This window comes from Marmota flaviventris, chromosome 8 (assembly GCF_047511675.1).
Source record: "Marmota flaviventris isolate mMarFla1 chromosome 8, mMarFla1.hap1, whole genome shotgun sequence".
Taxonomy (NCBI): Eukaryota; Metazoa; Chordata; class Mammalia; order Rodentia; family Sciuridae; genus Marmota; species Marmota flaviventris.
Window position 1 is genome coordinate 94,883,316 of NC_092505.1, and position 22,202 is coordinate 94,905,517.

A 22,202-nucleotide genomic window follows, 5' to 3' on the forward strand; every position below is an offset into this window, starting at 1 on the left:
GGGAGGGGAGCCTCTTCCAGGGGTTTGGTGAGGAAAGAGGCCAATACACAGGAGGAATGTTGATATTGAGAGTTTCTCCCCTAAAGCTCTTCTTCTTTTCACAATGAAGTAAGATGCATGAGGCCCTTTGTAGTCCCATTGACTAGTATTGTTGCTCAGTACTTACTGAGTGCTCAACAAATACCTATTAGTGAATTACTGTCATTGTGAGGGGCTGTTTGAGGGGTCCCATGAAGCAGCCTGGCTGGAAAGCAAGATGGCGCATCAGTCGCCTTCCACAAAGACTTCCTCCAGTTCTTTGAAGTTTGGCAGCTGTATTTCAGTCTGCCTGTCTTGTTCATATTGATGCAACCCATGTCCTTCAAACCCTCATGGACGCTGCAGGAGTTGGGTGCCCTGAGAATAGCTCTGACCCAGGTGCCATGCATGGGAGTTGAGTTTTTGAGCAAGGACTGAACTAATTCTTTCCCAGTGAGCAGCCTGTTCACACCCACTGAGCAGAGTCTGGCAGCAGCTCAGATAAAAGCAGTTTATCCTGCCTGTCTGGTTGTCCTTCTTACACATTGTGGTCGTGGTTCAAAGCTGCATTATATGAAAGGAATCCACCCTGAAACAGACATGTGTGGGCTAGCAGGCTGCAAGGAGTCCTGTGATCTATCTAGTCTTATTTGCATTCTCTGGGTGATTCTGAGCCTGTCTTCTCAGTGAAGTGAAGGGAGCTGGGCCAGGTGAGTGCCCAGTGCATCATATATGCTGGGAGTTACTGACCAAGTGTCACATCATTGGTTTCCTCGGTCTAGAGATGGTCTCAGTTCTCACCAATGCATGCTCCACAGTCCACTGAGAGGGTAATTCACCCTCTTCACTTACTTCATTTCTACTTAACAAACACTAAGGACATAAAGGCAGATCAGACTTGATTTCTTTCAGAGATGGCAAGGACCTTAAAGGCTCTGGAGTGTAGGGTGAGAAGAATTAGAAGATATATCCAGGCTCAGAGACGAAAATGGGCCACGATCACTCAGTGATGTCTGCCGTGGGGATGTAACTGGGGAGTCTGTACACAAATTCAATTTATTGTCACTCCATGTTCCCCAGAAACTCACAACTCAGTAAGAGTGAAAGAGCCATGAACAGGTAACTTTAGTTTGGCAAAATATGTTGGATTTGTGTGATGGAGACTGAAGCAATGGCAGATGTGCTGAGTTTTTTCCCCACGGTTTATTTGGCATTGAGCAAACATATTTGCTATTACCAGGTTTATTTCTGTTTTGTTTGACTAGACTATCAGTGCTTAATGATTGACATTTCTTTTCCACTAATGATACTAATAGTTAACAGTTATATTTATAATATTGACTATGTGTTGAGATCTTACTTTGTGTCAGGTACTGGGTTAAGTACTTTGTATGCAATATTCCACCATCCTCTGAGGTAGGATTATCCTCAGATGAAAGAACTGGGACTCAGGTTAAGTAACATACATAAAATAAAAGGCTACTGGCTTAAAGGTTAGTAAGTGGCAGAATCAGGATTAAGAGTCTGTACTCTTAACTCAGGTGAGCATGCCAAGTCTGTTCATTGGTTGCAGGTAAGGCAAAGGAATCAGTAAAGATGGATTGGAGGGACAGGGATTTTCTGATAGGGTAAGCCCAGTGGATTCAAAGTTCTCACCTAATTTTTAATTAACTAGTCTTGTTTTAATTCAGCAAATAGTGCTTTACTATGTACATCTGTGGGGATGATCATCTTCCTATCCCAGTGAGTTTACAGAAGAGATGAAGCATGCCCCATACCTCCAGCTGAGACAGAAATGCCTCCAAAGACTTACAAACCATGTGCTGTGAAGCTTAGTCATGGGAGAAGATGCCTCCAATTTGAGAGCATGGGTGGGAAGAACCAGAAAAGTTTTAGTAAGAGAGAGTTTGGAAGGCATCATCAGGCAGAAGTGGAGAAGGAGGGTGACTGGAGAAGATTACCTGAGTGGGGAAGGACACATGGACAGCTTAATGACTCACGACTAGTCATACACTTGTATAATCACTATTCAGATAAAACAGAACTGTGTCAGCCACCCCAGGAGCCCATCCCACATTTTCTGCCTCAGCCCTAGCCCTAGCCCTCCTGATTCCCAAATAATCACTGTCCTTGCATTTCTTTATGGTTTTATCACCTGAATGAGCATCCCTAAGACACTAGAGTTTAATCTTGCCTGTTGTGTTATTCTGTCATTCAGCCTGCATTTTGAGTCACTTTTAATATGCAGATTCCCTTGTATCTTTTTTTTTTATTTATCAATTTGTGTTGACCCCTGCAGTTGCCCACAGTCTGGGTTTTACTGATTGCATCCACAGAGTGTGGTTCAGTGTGTCTTTATGTCCTCTATATTTCCTGCAAATTGGCAGCTGGATCCAGAGGCCCGATAGACCTGGGCTCCCTCCCCAGCCACAGCCTGACCTGACAGTAGAGAAAGCATAGAACATCAGTAGGAGGTTGAGCTGTGAAGGCACACTGATTGAGATTGGATCAGAAAGTCCCTTAAATGTGTTAATGAGCTTGAGCAATGATCTTTCTGTGTGGGGGAGTTGTGAGTGCATGCATGTGTGTGGCAGGAGAGACAGGACCTGAGGGGCCAATTTTGTAGAATTTTGAACCAAGCAACCGAATCTTCTCAGGTCGTCTAGGCAGCCCCATGTCTGTATAGGAGTGACTCTCTTGGTCATACCTTTAAAGGGGCAAACTTATGAATGTGAAATCTTTTGAAATATGCAGATGGTTGCTCTTCAATTTCTATAGCATTATAGTATAAAGCTGCTAAGAATTTCTTATTATGAATGTGTTGTAAACTCACCTATGTAATGATAAGTTCATAGCAGAAATACTCTTGTGAACAGCATTGTAAATCTTTAAGTCTAAGGAGAAATCTATTGGTTTTAAATAAGAATATGTAAAAACAACAAATCTAAGAAAGTTGTTGAAAGAAAGGGCAATTTGCACTTATTTTGCTTAAGGAAATCCAAAATTTCTCATTGTTTCTCTAAATGGTTTATTGAAAATTGAGACCACCAGTAGAATTTAAATAAGGCAATGGTTCTTGTAATATTATTCTTTAGAGTCTTGAGAAGATTCTTGCCCTCATTATTATTATTTGTTTTTTAAAAGAAAGAAACCAGTTCACAATAATAGCAACTAATACATAGCACTTACACTTTGGACTCAGAATTACTTTTGGCATTTTGTAGAAGTTAACTAACTTAATCTTCAAAACAACACAAGAAGGCATGTAGTATAATACTCCTAATTTTATATACAGGGAAACTGAGGCACAGAGAGGCTAATTTGCTAAGGCTTACACCACTGTGAGGGTGGAATGGATAATCAAACCCAGGAGACTCTTCCCTTCTCCGCAGTGGGCTTCAAACAGAATCCAGGTGCCTCAGCCTCCCACATGGTACAGCTTCCGTTTTGAGGATTGTTTCCCCCTTAACGTAATGTCATTATCACTAACAGTGAATACCCCAACTTCATAGACAAGAACCCTGGAGCATCAAACCCAAGTTTGCTTTCAATCTCTGTACAGGCCCATTTAACTTCGTCTTTTTACTGGGTGTTGAACTGATCCCCAAGCCTGGCCAACATTTGTGTTATGTCAACCACTGGTTGAAAGGAGAACTAAGTTGGAATTTGCAGATATAAATGTGAAAAGGTGGGTATGAACAGTGGGGGGACAAAACATTTCAAAGTATCTTTCATATTTCCAAGTTAGTGGGTTACCAGTATCAGCTGAATTTAGAAAGAGCAATGAATTTTATTTGTTTGCAAGGAACGCAAGAATCATCAACCAGGCTTGGGTTTAAGGACGTTATTAAAATGTTATATATAGTAGCAGGTTTTTAAAATTGTGTAATTTAAATGAAATATTTTAAAGGAGATTAATATTTAGGAAATAAAACTTAAGTGCATGTGGCATCCATATATAGCAATTTTTTCACTTATACATATATCATTCAATGTCTATGTAATAAATTGTTACTGATTTTCCAAGTCCTCTTCGTGGTTTTTTTTTTTTTTTTTTTTTTTTTTTTTTTTTGATACAAGGGATTGAACCCAGGGGTACTTACCTACTGAACCACATTCCCAGCCCCCCCCCCCCCTTTTTTTTTGTATTTTATGTTGAGTCAGGGTCTCATTAAGTTGCTTAGGGCCTCACTAAATTGCTGAGGCTGGTTTTGAACTCATGATCCTCCCGCCTGTGCTGATTGTGTTCTCTTCTCTCCCTTCCTCCCCAAAGCTAATGATTCTTCTGAAGTTGTTGTATATAATTTCCTTCCTTTTTTTCTCCCCTTTGTGTGTGTGTGTGTGTGTGTGTGTGTGTTGGGGCAGGGGTATTGGTAATTGAACCCAAGGATGCTTTACCACTGAGCTCCATCCCCAGTTCTTTTTATTTTAATTCTGAAACAGAATTGCCCAGGCTGGCCTTGAACTTGTGATCCTCCTGCATCAGTCTCCAAAGTTGCTGGGATTATAGGTGTGCACCACTGTTTTCAAGGCTTTCTAGGTCTATATTTCTGCATATGTTTATCTGCATACAAGATTGCTTGGCATTTTAAAATCCTAAATAAAATCTATAAGCTAGATTTTTTCCACCAAATTTTGTGTTGAGATTTATTCATGCTGATACATGCAGTTCTGATGCATTTATTTTCCCTGCTATAGAGCATTTCATTAAAATACAATTTATCAAAAAATATAATTTATCCTTTCTGATAGATATTTCAGTTGTCTGGTTTCCCTTATTTTGAATAGTGCTTCAGTGCCAATTTGAATATATGTCTTTTTGTACCACCCATAGGAGAATTTTATTGTAAGTATACTTAGAAGAAGAATTACTGGGTGATAGGTGCTACCATCTTTCAGCACACTAGATAACACTAAATTGTTTTCTAGAAGGTTATTTCAGTTGACATTCCTTCTAGCAGTGCATGAGAATTCCCTTTCCTCCCAATACAATGTAACTTTAGACTTGCGAAAAGTTAACCAATCCAGTGGATATGACATGGTATCTCATTTCTTGATCAATGGAAAAATTGAGACTGTTAAGGTTTATTGATAATTTACAGTTAATCATCCATGAGTTGCCAGTGTATTTTCTGTTGTGTTTTGGGTCTTTTGTTATGAATTTATAGTAGTTCTTTGTATATTCTACTTAAATCTCTTAATATGGACTTCTCTTTTTAATTTTTTTTGTTTAAATTTTTCAATTGTCTAATAGAAGTTTTAAATTGTAGTGTAGTTGATTTTTTCATCTCTTTCTTTCATGATTTTTCTTTTTATGTCCTGTTAGTATTCCCTCCTGACTCTATTTTATTTCAAAGGTTTAAAATTTTGTTGTTCACTTTTAGCTATTTTGTTCCAAAACCATTTGTTGCTTACATTTAGGAACAATCTGGAAAATATTCTTATAGGAACTCTGAGGGAAAGAATGCATTTTCTTGCATATTTAAGAATTTCCAATAATTTTAGCATCATTATTTTATACCACTCTCATAAACCAAGAACTCAAACATGCATGGGTTTGTTTTGGGGATCTCTGTTTGATTCCCAGTTGTTACTATACAATTTTAATTTCTTCATGTTTATAATACTTATTGACCTATAGGCAAGCCTTATATACTTATAACTTCTGGTATGAATTTTAGTATCATAGTGTTGAATTCTGTGAGTAATTCTTTGGAATTTGAATTAGTAGGCTGTTTCAGAGGAAAGCCACTGCTTATTCACTCAATATCATATTTATTGAGCTTTAGGACATTTCATCATCTTATAACCTTCATTTATCTCTGATGAGAAATGAATGGTGATTAGTATGCTTTTTCTAAATACAGTAAGCTATTTTTCTCCAGCTGATTTTTATCTTTTTTATGCTTCAGCAGCCTGATTTTTGAAGTACCTAGGTAGGTTTGATTTTCTTTGTATTTATTCCTGCTTAGGATTTACCAAATTTCTTGAATTTGTAAAATTATCCACCAATCTAGTGAATTTTTTGACCATTATTTTTTCAAATATATTTATTGTCCCATTTTTTCTCCACCCTGTTCTTTTAGGATTCAAGTTATTTCTGTGAGATTTTTTAAATATATGTTGTTACATAAGTCATTATTCTTTTTATTGATTGGGTTATTTGGTTTTTTTTTTTTGTGTGTGTGTGTGTGTGTGTGTGTTAAATTTTTGAGTTTTTTATATATCCTGGAAATCAATGCTCTATTTGAGGTACAAATGGCAAAGATTTTCTCCCATTCTGTAGATTCTATTCTTTTGTTTTAAAGGGTTTTGTTACGTGTTATTTATTTATTTATTTTTTCCCTTTCTGTTCTTAGACTGGGTAATTTCTAAATTGTCAGTCATCAAGTTTATTGAATCTTTCTTGGGTCATGGTCATTTGTCTGCTAGGTGTATCCAGTAAATTTTTCTTTTTCTTTGTCAGATTTTTAAATTTATTCATTTATTAAGAATGTATTTCTCTTTACATTCTTGGGCATTATCTTAGTGATTGTTTTAAAATCTTCATTAGTTAATTTCAACATCTCAAGATGATAGACAGCCTCTTCTCTTCAGAATGGATTACATTTTTTCCTTTCTTCTGTGTCTAATAATTTTAGGTAACATTATGATTGATATATTGTAGGAACCCTGGTGTCTGTTATGTTACCATCAAGAGTTGTGCTTGTTTTTAAAGCAGTCATTTAATTTACTTGAACCCAGACTTTAAATTCTGTCTCTCCTTTGGTGGTAAGCAGCAGAAAAAATCTGTTAAGTTCACTTTAGCAGCTCAGGAGACTGAGGCAGGAGGATCCTGAGTTCAAAGCCAGCCTCAGCAACTTAGTCTAAACAACCCAGCAAGATCTTGTCTCTAAATAAAATATATGTGTGTGTCTACACACACACACAACACACAACACACACACACGCACACACATATATATGGGCTGGTCATGTGACTCAGTGGTTAAGTGCCCCTGGGTTCAATCCCCAGTACCAAAAAAAAAAAAAAAATCAGCCTTTGGTTTTTTAAATAGAGATAGAAAAAGAAGTCATGAAATTCATTTGAAAAAATAAAATAGCCAAAGCAATCCTTACTAAGATAAGTGATATCACAATACCAGACCTTAAATTATACTGCAGAGGTATAGTAACAAAAACGGCATGGTAATGGCACCAAAACAGACATGAAGACCAATGGAACAGAATAGAAGACATAGAGACAATCCCACATAAATACAGTAATCTCATACTAGACAAAGGTGCCATAAACATACAATGGAGAAAAGATAGCCTCTTCAACAAATGGTGTTGGGAAAACTGGAAGTCCATATGGAGCAGAATGTAATTTAACCCCTATCTCTCACCCTGCACAAAACTCAAAGTGGATCAAGGACCAAGGCATTAGACCAGAGACTCTGCACTTACTAGAAGATAATATAGGCCTAACTTTCTATCGTTGGCTTAGGAATCAGCTTCCTCAATAAGATTCTAAAATGCAAGAAGTAAAACCAAGAATCAATAAATGGGACTAAAAAGCTTCTTCACAGAAAAGGAAACAATCAAGAATGTGAAGAGAGAACCTATAGAATGGGAGAAAATCTTTGCCATTTGTACCTTAATTAGAACATTGATTTCCAGGATATATAAAAAACTCAAAAACTTAACACCCAAAAAACAAATAACCCAATCAATAAATGGGCAAAGGAATTGAACAGGCACTTCCCAGAAGAAGAAATACGAATAGTCAACAAATATATGAAAAAATGTTCAACATCTCTAGTAATTAGGCAAATGCAAATTAAAACTACACTGAGAGCCTATCTTACTCCAGTCAGAATGGCAATTATCAAGAATATAAGTAACAATAAATGTTGGCAAGGGTGTGGGGAAAAAGTTACTCTCATACATTGCTGGTAGGACTGCAAATTGGTACAACCACTCTGGAAAGCAGTACAGAGATTCCTCAGAAAACTTGGAAAGGAACCACCATTTGACCCAGTTATCCCACTCTTCAGTATATATCCAAAGGACTCAAAATCCTCATAAATGTTTATAGCAGCTCATAAATGTTTATAGCAGCTCAATTCACAATAGCTAAATTGTAGAACCAACCTATATGCCCTTCAACAAATGAATGGATAAAGAAAATGTAGTATATATACCCAATGGAATATTCCCCAGCTTTAAAGAAGAATGACATGATAGCATTTACTGATAAGTGAATGGAGCTAAATGAAATAAGCCAATCCTAAAAAACCAAAGGCCAAATGTTTTCTCTGATGTGCGGATGCTGTCATAGTCTTGGAATCATGTCTCCTAACAGTCATTAGGGGTAAAAGAACTGTAAACCCAACCTTTTATCCAAGCCCAAGACCTCCCGGGCCCCTCCAGCTTCAGCTCCAGTGCATCCACCTGACTTTAGCTTGTTTCTGTTTTCTTGGACACTGGCATTCCTCCTTCATTATTGTTTCTGTTGCTACAACTGCTATTATCCTTGACTACATATTTTCTAAAAGTAATTACAATTTATTCAGCAATCCTGTCTTTGTAGTAGAAGGGGGTCATACTTATTCACTTAACCTATTTTATTTCCAGAAGTTAATGGCGGGGTTGGGGGGGGTGTACTTGATGTACCTGAAGCTCTATTTTACACCTTGGGAAACTGACACTTAGATATAAGCAACTGTGTCAGCCTAAGGAACATCAGATTTCAGGTTATTTGACTCAGAGTCACATACCTACCATGGTACTATGCTGCCTCTACAAACATTATTTTGTAATTATGAAAATGATTTAAAAATTGAGATTTTGCTATGTCTACTAGCACTTGTGACAAAATATGAGCACCAACTAGCCCTGGAGAATGTCTGGAGTTGATTACATCTGTGCCTCTGCCAACTTCATTCTTCTCATAGGGGAAGTGAATTGTTCTGCCCGTGGGCCGTCTCGTGGGTTATTTTTTTTTTTAATTTTTTATTGTTGGTTGTTCAAAACATTACATAGTTCTTGATATATCATATTTCACACTTTGATTCAAGTGGGTTATGAACTCCCATTTTTACCCCGTATACAAATTGCAGAATCACATCAGTTACACATCCATTGATTTGTCTCCTGGGTTATTGAAAACACTGTGCTTCATAAACACACCCCAATGAGACTTACTTGCCCATTGCTTTGAAGGGAAATGAGAGGGAGGAATCAGATTTTAGATACCCAGGAAGATTTTTTTTTTTCCAGTACTGGAGATTGAACCCAGAGTGCTTTACCCCTGAGCTACACCCCCAGCCATTTTTATTTTGAGACAGGGTCTTGCTAAGTTGATGAGGCTGGCCTTAAACTTGCAATCCTCCCACCTCAGCCTTCTGAGTCATTGGCATTACAGGTGTTGTGAACAGCATCTGAGAAAAATTTTAGTGATAAAGTCTATATGAAGGAATGAAAGTTCTTCTGGCTAAGTGGGACTACTGTCATAAGAGCAAGACCTGTTTTAAGAAAAATAAACAATAATAGTGGAATGATGGAACTAAAACTCTTGAATATCTATAGTATCTTGATCATATGAGTTCTTACCAGTAACATTGTACTCCAGAACAGTTTTTCTTTACTATTAGGAACCAGTAAAGAAAAGTTTTTCTTTCAGTCATTTTCATACAGATGAACCCTATTGGGGAAAATCTTTACCTTGACATTTATTGCTCCCTCACGGAATCAGTGGTGGTCTCAGTGTGCCTTAGAGAGAAACATTTTTCTCACTTTGCTTAGCACAGTTTATCAACCAGAATAAAGTTGTTCCTAAAAGTGTCCATGCAGTTAATGTCCTCTCCTGAGTCACGTATGTGAATGTTCTTTCACTGGCTATACGACATGAAATATTCGTTTAACATTGAAGGATATGTTTTTTTGAAGTCTAATCAGTTTTTTTCCTTATCAGTCTTTTTCTATAAAGAATCCCCCCCCACTGAGATTTTTATTGATTGAAGTCAACCCAGCGGTTGTACAAAGTCTCTCACTCATACCTAATAAACTTATTATCAAGTTTTAAAATTAGGAGTGGCCTTTCCTTGTTTTCTCTTCAAACACACATTCACATGTGCGTTGTCATTAAGAGAGATGGGAAGAAGGCTTCTGTGTTGGCTCACATTCCTTATCTACATATCTGGCATTGGGGCTGGTTTTCATCTTCTGGGTGGAGTTGCTTAGAAGGTTCTGGATTTTTTCTTTCTCTAACATATAATAATGCTGAGAGAGGAGTTTTCTGGGTAATATTGTTTAATAAAGCCCTCCACACAGATAACTGCATATTCATGTAAAACAGATGTTTTTCTTTTCAGGTTTTAGATGAGGAAGCTGAGCACTAACTAAAGTGATTTTTCTCAGATGACTAGTCAAGACAAAAACAGGAACAAACCAGGTAGCTGACTCTCCTCAGGTGGCTGTGTGACCTTGGGCAAGTCACCTGTGTTAATTAGTTTTTCATCACTGTGATCAAAATATCTGACAAGGACAACTTGGAGGAGGAAGAGTTTATTTTGGCTCATGGTTTCAGAGGTTTACTCTGTGGTGGCCGCCCTGACTCAATTCCTCTAGGCTCATGGTGAGGCTGTATGTCATGGCAGAAGGGTGGCAGCAAAGAAGAGATGCTCAGCTCAGGGTAGCCAAGAAGCAGATATAGAGGGGGAGGGGCCGCAGGGAGTTTGTACCCTTTCAGGGTACACACCCAGTAAACCACTTCCTCCAGCCACACCATGCCAACCCCAGTCCTATGGTTACCTCCCAGTCAGTCCATTCAAACCAGGATGGAGTGATTAGTTTATAGCTCTCACAATCCAGTCGTTTTATCTCTGAATATTCCTGCATTTACATAGGAGCTTTAGGGGACACCTCATATCCAATCATAACCTAACCTAACCTGTCTGTGCCTTCTATTTCCTTGCTTATAAAAAAGGGGATAAGAATAGTAACCACTGGATAGGTCTGTTGTCAGGCTAGACAGGATTAATGTGCTCAAAGTACCTGGATTCCTGCCTGGCACACTGTAAGCATGATGCAATTTTCTTTTTGGTTATTATTGTAACTTCAACACAAAATGGATATTTGCAGGAGCAGGATAGTTCAGTGGAAAAATCACAGGCTCAGGAATCCTGGTCCCAGCCCCATGCTAGCTCAGGTTTCCTGCCTAGAGCTGAATAAGAGTTACATGGTGGGCTTCATGGGAGTAGTTATATCTAGAGCCTCCGAAGTGAGAAGAGAGATAGGGAAGAATGCAAGGGAGTGTGTTGCCTAACTACTAGTGTCCCAAGAAAGCAGCTGGGACACTGCCTTTCACAGAGGTCAGTGAAACATGGAGCTGTGTTCCATGCTGTGCCCTGCCCTCACCCAGGGGGAGGGTGACATGCTGGTGGTGTTAGGGTGAGAGTGGCTTTGACCAGTGGTTTCATAAGCAGAGGCCAGAGAGGCTGCTGGGATTGAGCGCATGAGGGAGGCCCACTCGCTGGAACCAGTCCCTCCACACACAATGGTGCAGCCCAGTGTGCTGCTGTGGCTCTGTATCCTGGATTCCAAAAGGAGATTGCTATGAGGATTAGGAAGTAATACATATGATGCATGTCATGTGCCTTTTGGTGCAGGATGTGCCTAATCACCAATATTTGAAGTAGATGTCAATTTCCCTTAACACTCATTTGTGCCTCTAAAAACAAAGCCTGAATTCAGAGAGATGACAGATTAACTAGAGCAGATGGTACAAAGAGGGTGATATTCAGTTCTAGGATGTATCAAAAAAAAAAAAAAATTAGTAAGAAAGCTCATGCCAGATAACAGAGGCCTTGGATGTTTCTAAAAGCCCACCCAAGGAAGTCAAGGGATTCAAGGAAAATCATATGAATCAAGAAATAACTCAAACAGCCAGGTGCAGTGGTGCATACCTGTGATCCCAATGGCTTGGGAAGCTGAGGCAGGAAGATGGCAAGTTTGAGGTCAGCCTCTGCAGCTTAGTGAGACCCTGTCTCAAATAATAAAAAGGGCTAGGGGTGTAGCTCAGTGGTAGTGTACCCCTGAATTCATTCCCCAGTACTGCTGAAAGGAAAGGAAAGGAAAGGGAGAGGGAGAGAGAGAAGAAAGCAAAGGAAAAGAGAAACTTGTGCAAAGATGACATCAGTTAGGTCCTAATTCAGTACTAGGTGGGGAAACAGCTGGGTAGAAGGTTGTCTTTTCTGGAAACAATGACATCTCAATGACATGCACTTCTGTGTCATAACGCTGCCCCAATTTCTCAGGTTACTATTAAATGGCCATAAAGATCATTATTAGAAGTACCTGAATGACATACCAAACTAGTTGAAATTCACTAGTGACAGATATGATGGAAAGTTTAAGAACCATGTAAACATCCTGCTTTATGTCACCATAGATTTGTTTTTGTTTTTAGCTAGTGAAAAGTGAGAACATGACTCCTAACTTCAGGCCTGTGGGCACCGGGAATCCAGATTTAATGCCATCATCTCTGACCGCAACCCCTTGGGGAGAAAAGCAATATCACTCTTAGACCAAATGGAGGATTTGATCTGAAACCAGAGGGAAGGATAAATAAATGGAAGACTGCAGGGCTCTGGGGTCCTGAGATCAGATTAGATGTGGAGCTCAGCAGGAGGGTAATGCTTGAGAATCATTGCTGTCTCTTAGAACCGCAGCTGTAATAGCAAGCTGGACTCCCTGGCTGGGGGCAGGAGAGGGGCTATGTGACTCCACAGCACAGCATCTCTTTACCTTGGCACAGGGGCAAGTGGAAGGGGGGTAAACAGGCCGGTGGCTTGCAGATCAGCCAGCACTTGGCTGAGAGCTGCCTTACTGACTCTATGACACCTGGGTCAACCTGTCTCATTATCTACAAAGTGGGAATAATGGTAGAACACCCTTATGAAGTCATTGTCAGGATTACCTGGGATGATGCATGAGAAGCCCTGGGCAAAAGCCTGGCTCACCACACTCTGGTAGCAGTTTGCTGTGTTAGTTGTGATGGCTTTGGACGCCTATCTCTTTCATGTCATGCTTCTCTCCGGGGTTCTTTCAACCAGCAGCCAGTCACATCTGAGCATCTGTGGGATCTGAAGGGAACAATACCTCTTTGTGTTTTGCATTGACCAACCTGCAGCTGACAGGTTTCTCTGTGGACAGCTCACTGATTAATTGACTGAATGACAAATATTTGCTGAGCAGGTGCTCAGCAAGGTGTCTGTGGTGAATGGCCATGGGGCTGACTCTCCTACCCTAGGAATGTCCCTGTCTTATGGGAAGACGGTGTGTCGGCACATCAGAACATGAGCGCAACTCAGGGGACAGGGCTTTTTAACCTAAGACAACCACAGACCTACAAAAATGTATGCAAAATGCTGTGCATGAGTGCACATTTATTTTTGGGTGTGGCTGTGGACTAGTTGGTGTCATCAAAGTCACAAAACTAACTGGACCCCAAAGGAAGCAGGAACCATTGTAGTGGAAACAAGTGACAGTGCATGAGTGTATAAAGAAGGAAATGTGTAACCAGGGAGACAATAAGGGGTGAGGCCTAGGAGCTGGGCAAAGAAAGGAGTGGCATCTGAATCTGACTGGTGTCCACCATCCCTGATTGGGTTTGCAGGGGAGGCATACTGGATTCTCTACAATTTGTGTGGGATAGTCCAGAAATGGCAGGACTTGTTGAATGGGAGGACCCCATTCATGAAATAGCCCAGTTGGAAAGACAGCTGCTAGACCACACTTCAGTTTTAGGAGCTAAATGAGATGACAGTTCGAGTACCATGTAGCAGACTAGCCCCGAAGAATACCAAAATGAAGGAAACTCACCTTCCAGGGGTCACCTTTTAATTAAAGGTGGTAACTGGCAATGCAGATCACCTTGGATATTCATCCATTACCACATCACTTCTCGAAGCTTCCTAAGAGTGTAGATCTAGATGGCCCTATTTCCAGTTTACAGGGGGGAACCCTTACCCTCTAGAGCTGGTGGTAGCCTCACATTACAGTGACTGTGAGCACAGAATCATCACAGGTCATTCAACCTGCCTCCTACACCTCTGATTTCTAACTTTCTGAGCACGGTACATAATAAGCCCTCCATGGGTATTTATGGAAGTGATTTTTAAAATTTAAAAATCCAAACAAATGTCAAGAGGTTTTTAAAAAACCTGTGTTATTTTTCTCAAAATATATAGTCTGTAAAGTAAAATATGGTAATGCCATTTACTTTGTTCTAAGTCAACTAAATTAAAAAAATATTTATCCAAGACTTACATCACTAGAGACTGAGTTTAGTGCTTAAATCCACATTTATGATTTTACTTTAGGGAATGTCAAGTTTGTTTTGCTAAAAAAATGTTCTGTATAATATCTGGGAGGGAATTGTATGATATATAGCCTCCAATTAGTTCCATCATAATAAAAAAATGGGAAAACAAGAAATCCCTATAAATCAGTTTCATTTTAAATGGTCTAATTTTAATTCTTTTCACATCCATACGTTGGGATGTGATTTTTGGCTTGGAACTCTTCTTGTGTTTATTTCTCCTGGTAAGCACAAGTAACACATAGGGAAAAAATAGAGAAGAACTTCACATATTATTTAGAAAGGGAAGCAAGAAGTAAGTCACAATGACTTTCACAGAATAAATGCTGGGTTTTCTTCTTGTTGTTGTTATTGGTTTGGGGGACGTTTATAAAGAATATACAAATGAGGCGTAAAAGACTTTTGGTGGCCCACCCTTCCCTCTACCCCATTCTCATTACTGGTTTGTTATGTAGCTGGACTTTAGAGGCCTGTCAACTAGGGTCAGTTCCAACTGCCTCATTTTGCAACCCCATGGACCTGGGCGAGTTTCCTGCCTTCCCTAAGCATCTCTTTAAAGCATGGTTATTAAAGCTTCTAAGATTGTTGTAAGGATTAAAAGAGGTCATATGATTAATCTCTCTCTAGAGTCCCTGGCATGTTATACAATATCTGGCAAATATTAGCTAATTTCAAAATTTAATATCAATAATTATCATTAATAATGTTATTAGTGGTATATGGCTAAGGGAATGTTTATGTATTTATTATCTGAGAAGGAGGATATCGGCTTCTCTTTGATGTTCTGTGCTTCCTAATCTTGTTGAAATTGAGATCAGACACAAATGCTAGATTCCTCTGATTTCATCACTGAATCATAGGAGGTCATTAAATCTTCCCTAAAAAGATTTTTAATTTTAGTATTCAAAACCAGGGCGGGGGGGGGGGGGAAGTACCAGAAACCAACTCTTACTTATTTCCCACATATAGATGCAAACAGAAGTAAAACACAGCTGCTCTTATCTCTCCATTGGCACCATCTCTTCCTGGTACTGAAAGAGATAAAGATCTTACAGTATAATTTTATAAGGCAGTAACAAATGATTTACTTTATCTTAAGGGTAAACAATGAAGTCCTTATCCCACTGCAGGGTAACATAGGCTGGCAATCTGGCAGCTGCTCAGCCCCCAGTATGGATTATTTGAGATGAAAGAAAACATTGACTAATTCGTGAAGATTTGACAATATAGGAGTGTACCTGTCAGTATAGTTTGATATTCAAGGATACCAGCAACACAGATGTTGGATGAAGTGAAGGCAGTGGTGGACAAACCACCCGATTTGTTTTCCATTATTAGGTGGTGCAGTCTTTGGGATCACATGATCAAATCTGCAGACCCCCTGGACCCACTCTGGTTCTATGTGATCTTATACCATGAATCATAAAAGTTCAGAAAGATGTCAGGGTATGTTGTTTCCATCATTGTAATCATGGTGGGGTTAGTGTGATCCTTTCCAAGGTACGATTTTTTATTAAAGTAGAAGCCATCTCTTGTTGTCACAGAACATACACTTCACAGAAAAGATTAATTTTAATTTATAGACATTCAACCATAAAATAAAATCAATAATTATAAACCTGCATAGCCAAGTTCATAAGATTTTAGAGCCAGTCTTCTTTAAAAACTGGACCATGGTATGAACTGAGTGACTTTGGACAAATTACTTAACTAAATCTCTAAAGTAGAATCTGTTATGAGCATTAAAAAACATAATTGTGCAAAAATTATGTTTAGCACATAATAAATACTTGAAGATAAATGTTAAAAGGCTGTTATCAAGGCTTTTATCCTGTTTCTTTTTTCACTCATCTACAAGTTAATATGTTTCTTTTCTCTCTTTTTAAAATTGGTTCTTTTTAGTTATGCATGATAGTAGAATTAATTTTGATAAAATTATAAAAGCATGGAATATGTCTTAGTCTAATTAGACCCATTCTTGTGGATGTACACGATGGTGGGATTCACTTAGGTATTTTCATGCACGTACCTAGGAAAATTATGTTAGAGTCATTCCACCATCTTTCCTCTATTGGAAATAAGATATTTATATTGACTTGATCCAATGACTCTATGCTATTTGTCTCAATTATCTTGTAATGTATAGATTAATCTATGTGTACTTTAAAACTAACACACATTTTAAAATTCTTTTATTAAAAAATATGTGTCAAGGATCTCATGAAAATAGAAAGAGACCAATAGAGTAAAGGGAGGCGAAGAGGAGGGGCATGGGGAAGTACTGGGGACAAAATCTAACAAATTACACGATGTCCATGTACAAAAGTCCCACAATGAATACTGCTATTATGTATAATTATAATGTACTAATTAAAATAACAATAATAAAAATAGAAGGGGGATTAGGAGAATATAGCAGAATATAGCAAGAGGATTGGAAGAGGGAGGAGCCGAGGGAAAGGGAAGTTACCAAGGAATAAGACAGATCCAATTATATTATATATGTATACAAATATGGCATAATGAGTCCCACAATTATGTAAAACTGTAATGCACCAATAAAATTAAAAATTAAAAAATGCAAAAGAATTACATATGCAAAATAATATAAATTTATCAACATGCATTTTTAATGTTAGAACTTTGCCTAAAAAGAAGGTCATTTGCAATAACCTTGTTTTTCTCTGCTATGCTGAGAAAGTTGGCAAAGTTAAGCATAAGTCTGTTTAATCGATAAAAAAAAAATTCTAAAGTCTATAAAAATTAACAAGTGACAATGATATGATGTAATATCTGACCTGTTTTTCCTTGTCTCATTTCCTCTAAACTTTTAATTACTTTGTATTTTAGATAAAGCAAAATCCAGCTAATGCTTGGCATCTAATAAGTGTTTCTTTGTTGAATTAAGAGAAAAGGAAATAAATAAATATTTTAATTGTGTTCAGAGGCAACAGTTCCTAAATGGAGGCTAACCAGACCTTAATTAAAGTATTCAGGTTAGAAAACATTCTGCCACCTACTCTTCTTATTCAAGTGCAAAACTACTTGGATTAATTTCTTGGGATAGGACAAGGGTTAAGTTCATTAAACTAAGGGAGGCTGAACAATTTTATGGCACCTGTTATGTACAGTTTTGGTTTTATTATAAAAGGGACTCTAGAGATGAAATGGTTCAATCTCCTTAATTTACAGATAAGGAAACCAAGACCTTAAGAATTGAAATGGCTTTGTCCTATGGAGACTGAGCTGCAGGGGGAATTTTCAGTTTTTTTCATTAGTCATATCTTCCCCTCTCATCCTCTCTCTGTACTAGGGAGTGAACCCAGGGGATTAAGTAAAAATAAATAAAAAAGGAGGGCTGAGTTCATCCATTTTTATTTATTTTTAATTTTGAGAAGGGCATCTCACTAAGTTGCTGAGATTGGCTTTGAATTTACAATCCTCCTGCCTCAGCCTCCCAAGCTGCTGGGATTATGCCAGTCATCTCTTAAAGGGATTTGCCCCAGGATGCTTGTTTATATGAACATTTCCCTCTATTCCAAGACACTTACATATTTCCAAAAAATAGCAAGATAAAGACTATGGTTGAGAACCTTGACTTTTGGGTCATAGAAACCTGGATCGAAATACTTGCTTCACCACAAAGCATTGGTCAAATTATCTAATCTCTGTTCTCAGTTTCCTCATCTACAAAGAGAGGATGACAAACTCTTGTCATCTTCAAAAGAGAAATAGCAAGATTTTGACGGTTTATTATTAATGATTAAGATAATAGCTTATAAAGGATTACCACCGGCTGGGTGCATGCTAAGCCATTAGTACCCATTAACTATTATTGTAATATAAATTAGAAGTGGGAGAGAAAGTTGAATGGAAGAGATATAGGCAAGGATAATCTTATATTTTGCTAAAAGCAAATGAGTTTTGAGTTTATGAGTTTGGCTTCAAGTTTCCCTGTAGCCAACATTGAAAAATAGAAATGATTAATTAGGAAGTTAGATATATTAATTTATACATATAAATTAATATATGTGTATGTGTGTGTATCCAAACCAGAACGGCCCTCATTCACCCCTATCTTTGAATTTCCAAACAAGGTTTCTTTGTACCAGACACAACAGTATGTAGGTTTTAGAAACTAGCTGAATTATAATAAGGGTTGCCTGAGACTCTCCATTGCATTCCTTCATGGGCACCCAGCTTCTCGAGAGCTCTTACAGGAGAGAACCCTGCTAAGGATCTTCTCCTTGGTACCTTCCAACCTCTGAAAGATCTTGGATGTGAGCAATGGTGAACTGGGGGTTATTCAGTTATTTCCCCCACCCACATCAGATACTTGTAAGGTAGTGGCCTTATTCCCCTTTATATTTTCACTCCTTGAGTCTCGCATATGGTGGATGCTTAGTTAATGTTTGTGAATTGCAATAATTAATGAACATGTGCAAAAGAATTACCTGTATGAGAGCCCTTCCATTTAGACCCTGGTTGTGACAGAGAGATTATTTCTATATTGAGTATTATAAAATTTTCAACCAATTCTGATGCCAGTGCCAAAGGCTTAAATCACAGTATTTTAGATGAAAAATAAAATCTATATGAACTCTTCTTCCCTGGGTACTGATGTGCAGCGACTTGTGTTATTAAATGTCAGGATGAAATAGAACCAGTTTTCTTTAAAAAAAGGAGAGAAGTGTAATTCTAGCACTTCAGGTATCTTTAGGAGCAGGGATATTAATCAATTTCCTTTCAAGACACGTACATCATTTTACCTCATACAAAGTCATGACCAAAACCTCATATCTCAAAGATGTAGTGTTCTCTGATTGGAATATCACCAACAGAGAAAATATACAAAGATTATGTTATCACAAAAACATTTCTATATCTGCATATTTAGATATGTGAAATACCCTAAATTTTCTTTAGGAAATGTTGAAAGGTACTTATCTTACAAGATTGTTTTTTCTTTTCATGTATTTATTATATAGCTAAGAAGCAATTTATTTTCTCAAAATAAGCATTCCCAGATTGATTTCCTTTACATCTCTCTTCATTTATCGAAGTTCATAAAATTATATGAGAGAAATGTTGGCACTTATTCAATGTGGTGTTTCTTTTTCTTTTTTGTTTGCATTTAGGTATTTCTCTCCATTTTAACTTACAAGCTAGGAGTCCTTTAAATGTTAAGCAGGAAGGTAATTGAAAGGTCATTTGGCATTAACTGGGGTTCACACTGGGACCTGACTTGCTTCCTGGTGCTGCATGTAAGCCAGGATTCAAATTGTGGGACAGGGTTTTCCTGGACCAAAAGGTAATCATGTAACCCTTTTTCCTTTCTCAGCCCCATTGCTTAGACCGTCTGAAGTTAACATGTCCCTGAAAAATGAACCAAGGGTAAATACCTCTGCACTGCAGAAAATCGCTGCCGACATGAGCAATTTGATAGAAAATCTGGACACGCGGGAACTGCACTTCGAGGGAGAGGAGGTGGAATACGATGTGTCTCCCATGGATCCCAGGACTCAGGAAGGTAAAGCCTGCGGATCTGAGGGAGAAGGGAGCCCGTCAGGGTTGGTTGGCAGAGCACAGTTTGAAATAACCAGCGAATGATCTGTCTTCCTTGCAGAGATCAGAACACAGGGCTGAGAATCATCCCCTAAGAGGCTTGCTTATTTTAGCGATTGATTCTCAAAAGGAGGCCAAAATCATGCTACTGTCACCTGTTGGAATAACTTTGTTTACTTTTTATTTTCTTTAGGATATATCCCTTTCTCTGCTATCTATAACACTCAAGGCTTTAAGGAGCCTAATATACAGACGTATCTCTCCGGCTGTCCAATAAAAGCACAAGTTCTGGAGGTGGAGCGCTTCACGTCTACGACAAGGGTCAGAGCACTTTTGAAGTTGCCTTTTTTTTTTTTTTTTTTTTTTTTTAGTTTTTTGGTGCTAATTTTTATTTCATTTTATTTTTATTTAATTAATTAATTTGTTTTAATTTGCTATACAAGACAGCAGAGTGCATTTTGATTCATAGTACACAAATGGAGCACGATTTTTCATTTCTCTGGTTGTACATAAAGTAGAATCACACGTACCTAGGGTAATGATGTCCATCTTATTCCACTATCTTTCCTACCCTCATGCCCCCTCCCTCCCCTTTCCACTATCCAAAGTTCCTCTATTCTTCTGAGGCTCCACACCAGCCGCCCTCCAACCCCCGCAAGAACTTGCCTTTTTGTTAATACATGTGGATTACTACGTTGACTTCCATTTTCCTTCCTCCCAGCTATGACCCTATTCTTTAGGTTTTTGTTTGTCTTTTTGTTTGGACTGTTTCCAAATTCTCATATCCTGAGATTTTGCTTCCTTCTTATTTCATCTTTATTTGCATACTCCTTTCTCCCCTTTCTGGACAATAGTCTTTGTGGCATTGAAGGCAATTTATTAATTTAAATTGCAAGATGCCTCTCTGAGCCTTCCTCTTTCCCCAGTTTTCTGTTTCATTTTAGACTTTTCAAGCATATCCATCATAACTAGAATACCAAGTACAAGTCAGGGAAAAGTTTAGTTTTCCTAATGCTTGTTTAGCAAGATACTGCTTTTTCTACTTGGCTTTAAAAAAAAAAAAAAATACTGCCAGGTGCTGTGGCACATACCTGCAATCCCAGCAACTTGATAGGCTGAGATAAGAGGATCGCAAGTTCAAAGCCAGCCTCAGCAACTTAGTGAGACCCTGTCTCAAAAATAAAAAATAAAAGGTGGGGATGTGACTCAGTAGTTAAGCACCCCTGGGTTTAATCCCCAGTACCAAAACAAAACAGAACAACAAAAAACATGATTCAAGATTAGCCAGTGCTGTTACCAAAAAGCAATGCCAATGGAATTCTACCCATAGACTCTGCCTCTGTTTTTTTTCCTGTAGTCCTCATTCACATGTTTTCACTAAACAGTGACAAAGCTCTAGAGTAAAATGCCTTCACCAGGCCAAACTAAACCTGTACTCATGCTCCCGTGCTCATCCCCAGTTTACACCCACCTGGTGTAGCACCTGAGGCTTTTCTTATGCTTTAGGTTCACGTCTCCCTGATAAACTGTTGAGCATCTCTATGATGACCTTTGCCTCTTATGTTAATTGCCTGCTTTTAGGTTGAGAGACAATAACGTGTAAGAGGTAAATGTACAGACTCTAGAGCCAGACTGCAGGGTTAGTTACTGTTCTTGCTTTGTTATCTCAAAACAAGTTACTTAACATCTCTCAATTTCCTCATCTGCATAATGGGTACCATAGTGTTAGTAGGTTATAATAAAAATACATAGTATTATATTATCCAAATATATATTGTATACTTAGTACTACAGCAACTGCTTCTACCCACCCTTCCTGAACACTGGTAGTGCCTCAGGGCAGTGGGGAATGGCATAGGTGAAGGTAGACATTGCAGTGTGTTTCAGAAGGAGCAGGGAAGAAGACATGCTATACCTTCTTTTTTTTTTTTTTTAAGGACAAATTTGTCTAAGGTGGTGCTCCTGGCATCCACCACCTCCTGCTTTCCTCTCACCTTTACCAGTTACCTGTTCATTGCTTGTACTTGTGGCCTGGACTCCTTTCTCTCTCTCTCTCTCTCTCTCTCTCTCTCTCTCTCTCTCTCTCTCTCTCTCTCTCTCTCTGTTTTGTGCGGATGCGTGCGCGTATTCTGTGTGTGTGTGTGTGTGTGTGTGTGTGTGTGTGTATGAGTAAGGATTTGTAGGAGTATGGTGTAATCCAAAGTATGTCTGTGTAATTTATCATGTGGATCATTAAGAGAATATTATTTCT

General features: G+C 38.4%; 1 protein-coding gene across 5 annotated transcripts in view; it reads left to right on the top strand.

The window, feature by feature from the left end:
- Nucleotides 1–22,202, top strand: part of Pld1 (phospholipase D1) — a 206,053-nt gene that overhangs the window by 64,978 nt on the left and 118,873 nt on the right. For all 5 annotated transcript variants that reach the window (XM_027942201.2, XM_071615476.1, XM_071615475.1 and 2 more), the window contains 2 exons: nucleotides 19,728–19,916; nucleotides 20,145–20,272. In XM_027942201.2, coding sequence (XP_027798002.2) covers nucleotides 19,757–19,916; nucleotides 20,145–20,272 — 288 coding nt within the window. In that variant the 5' untranslated portion in view covers nucleotides 19,728–19,756. The remainder of the gene's footprint in view (nucleotides 1–19,727; nucleotides 19,917–20,144; nucleotides 20,273–22,202) is intronic.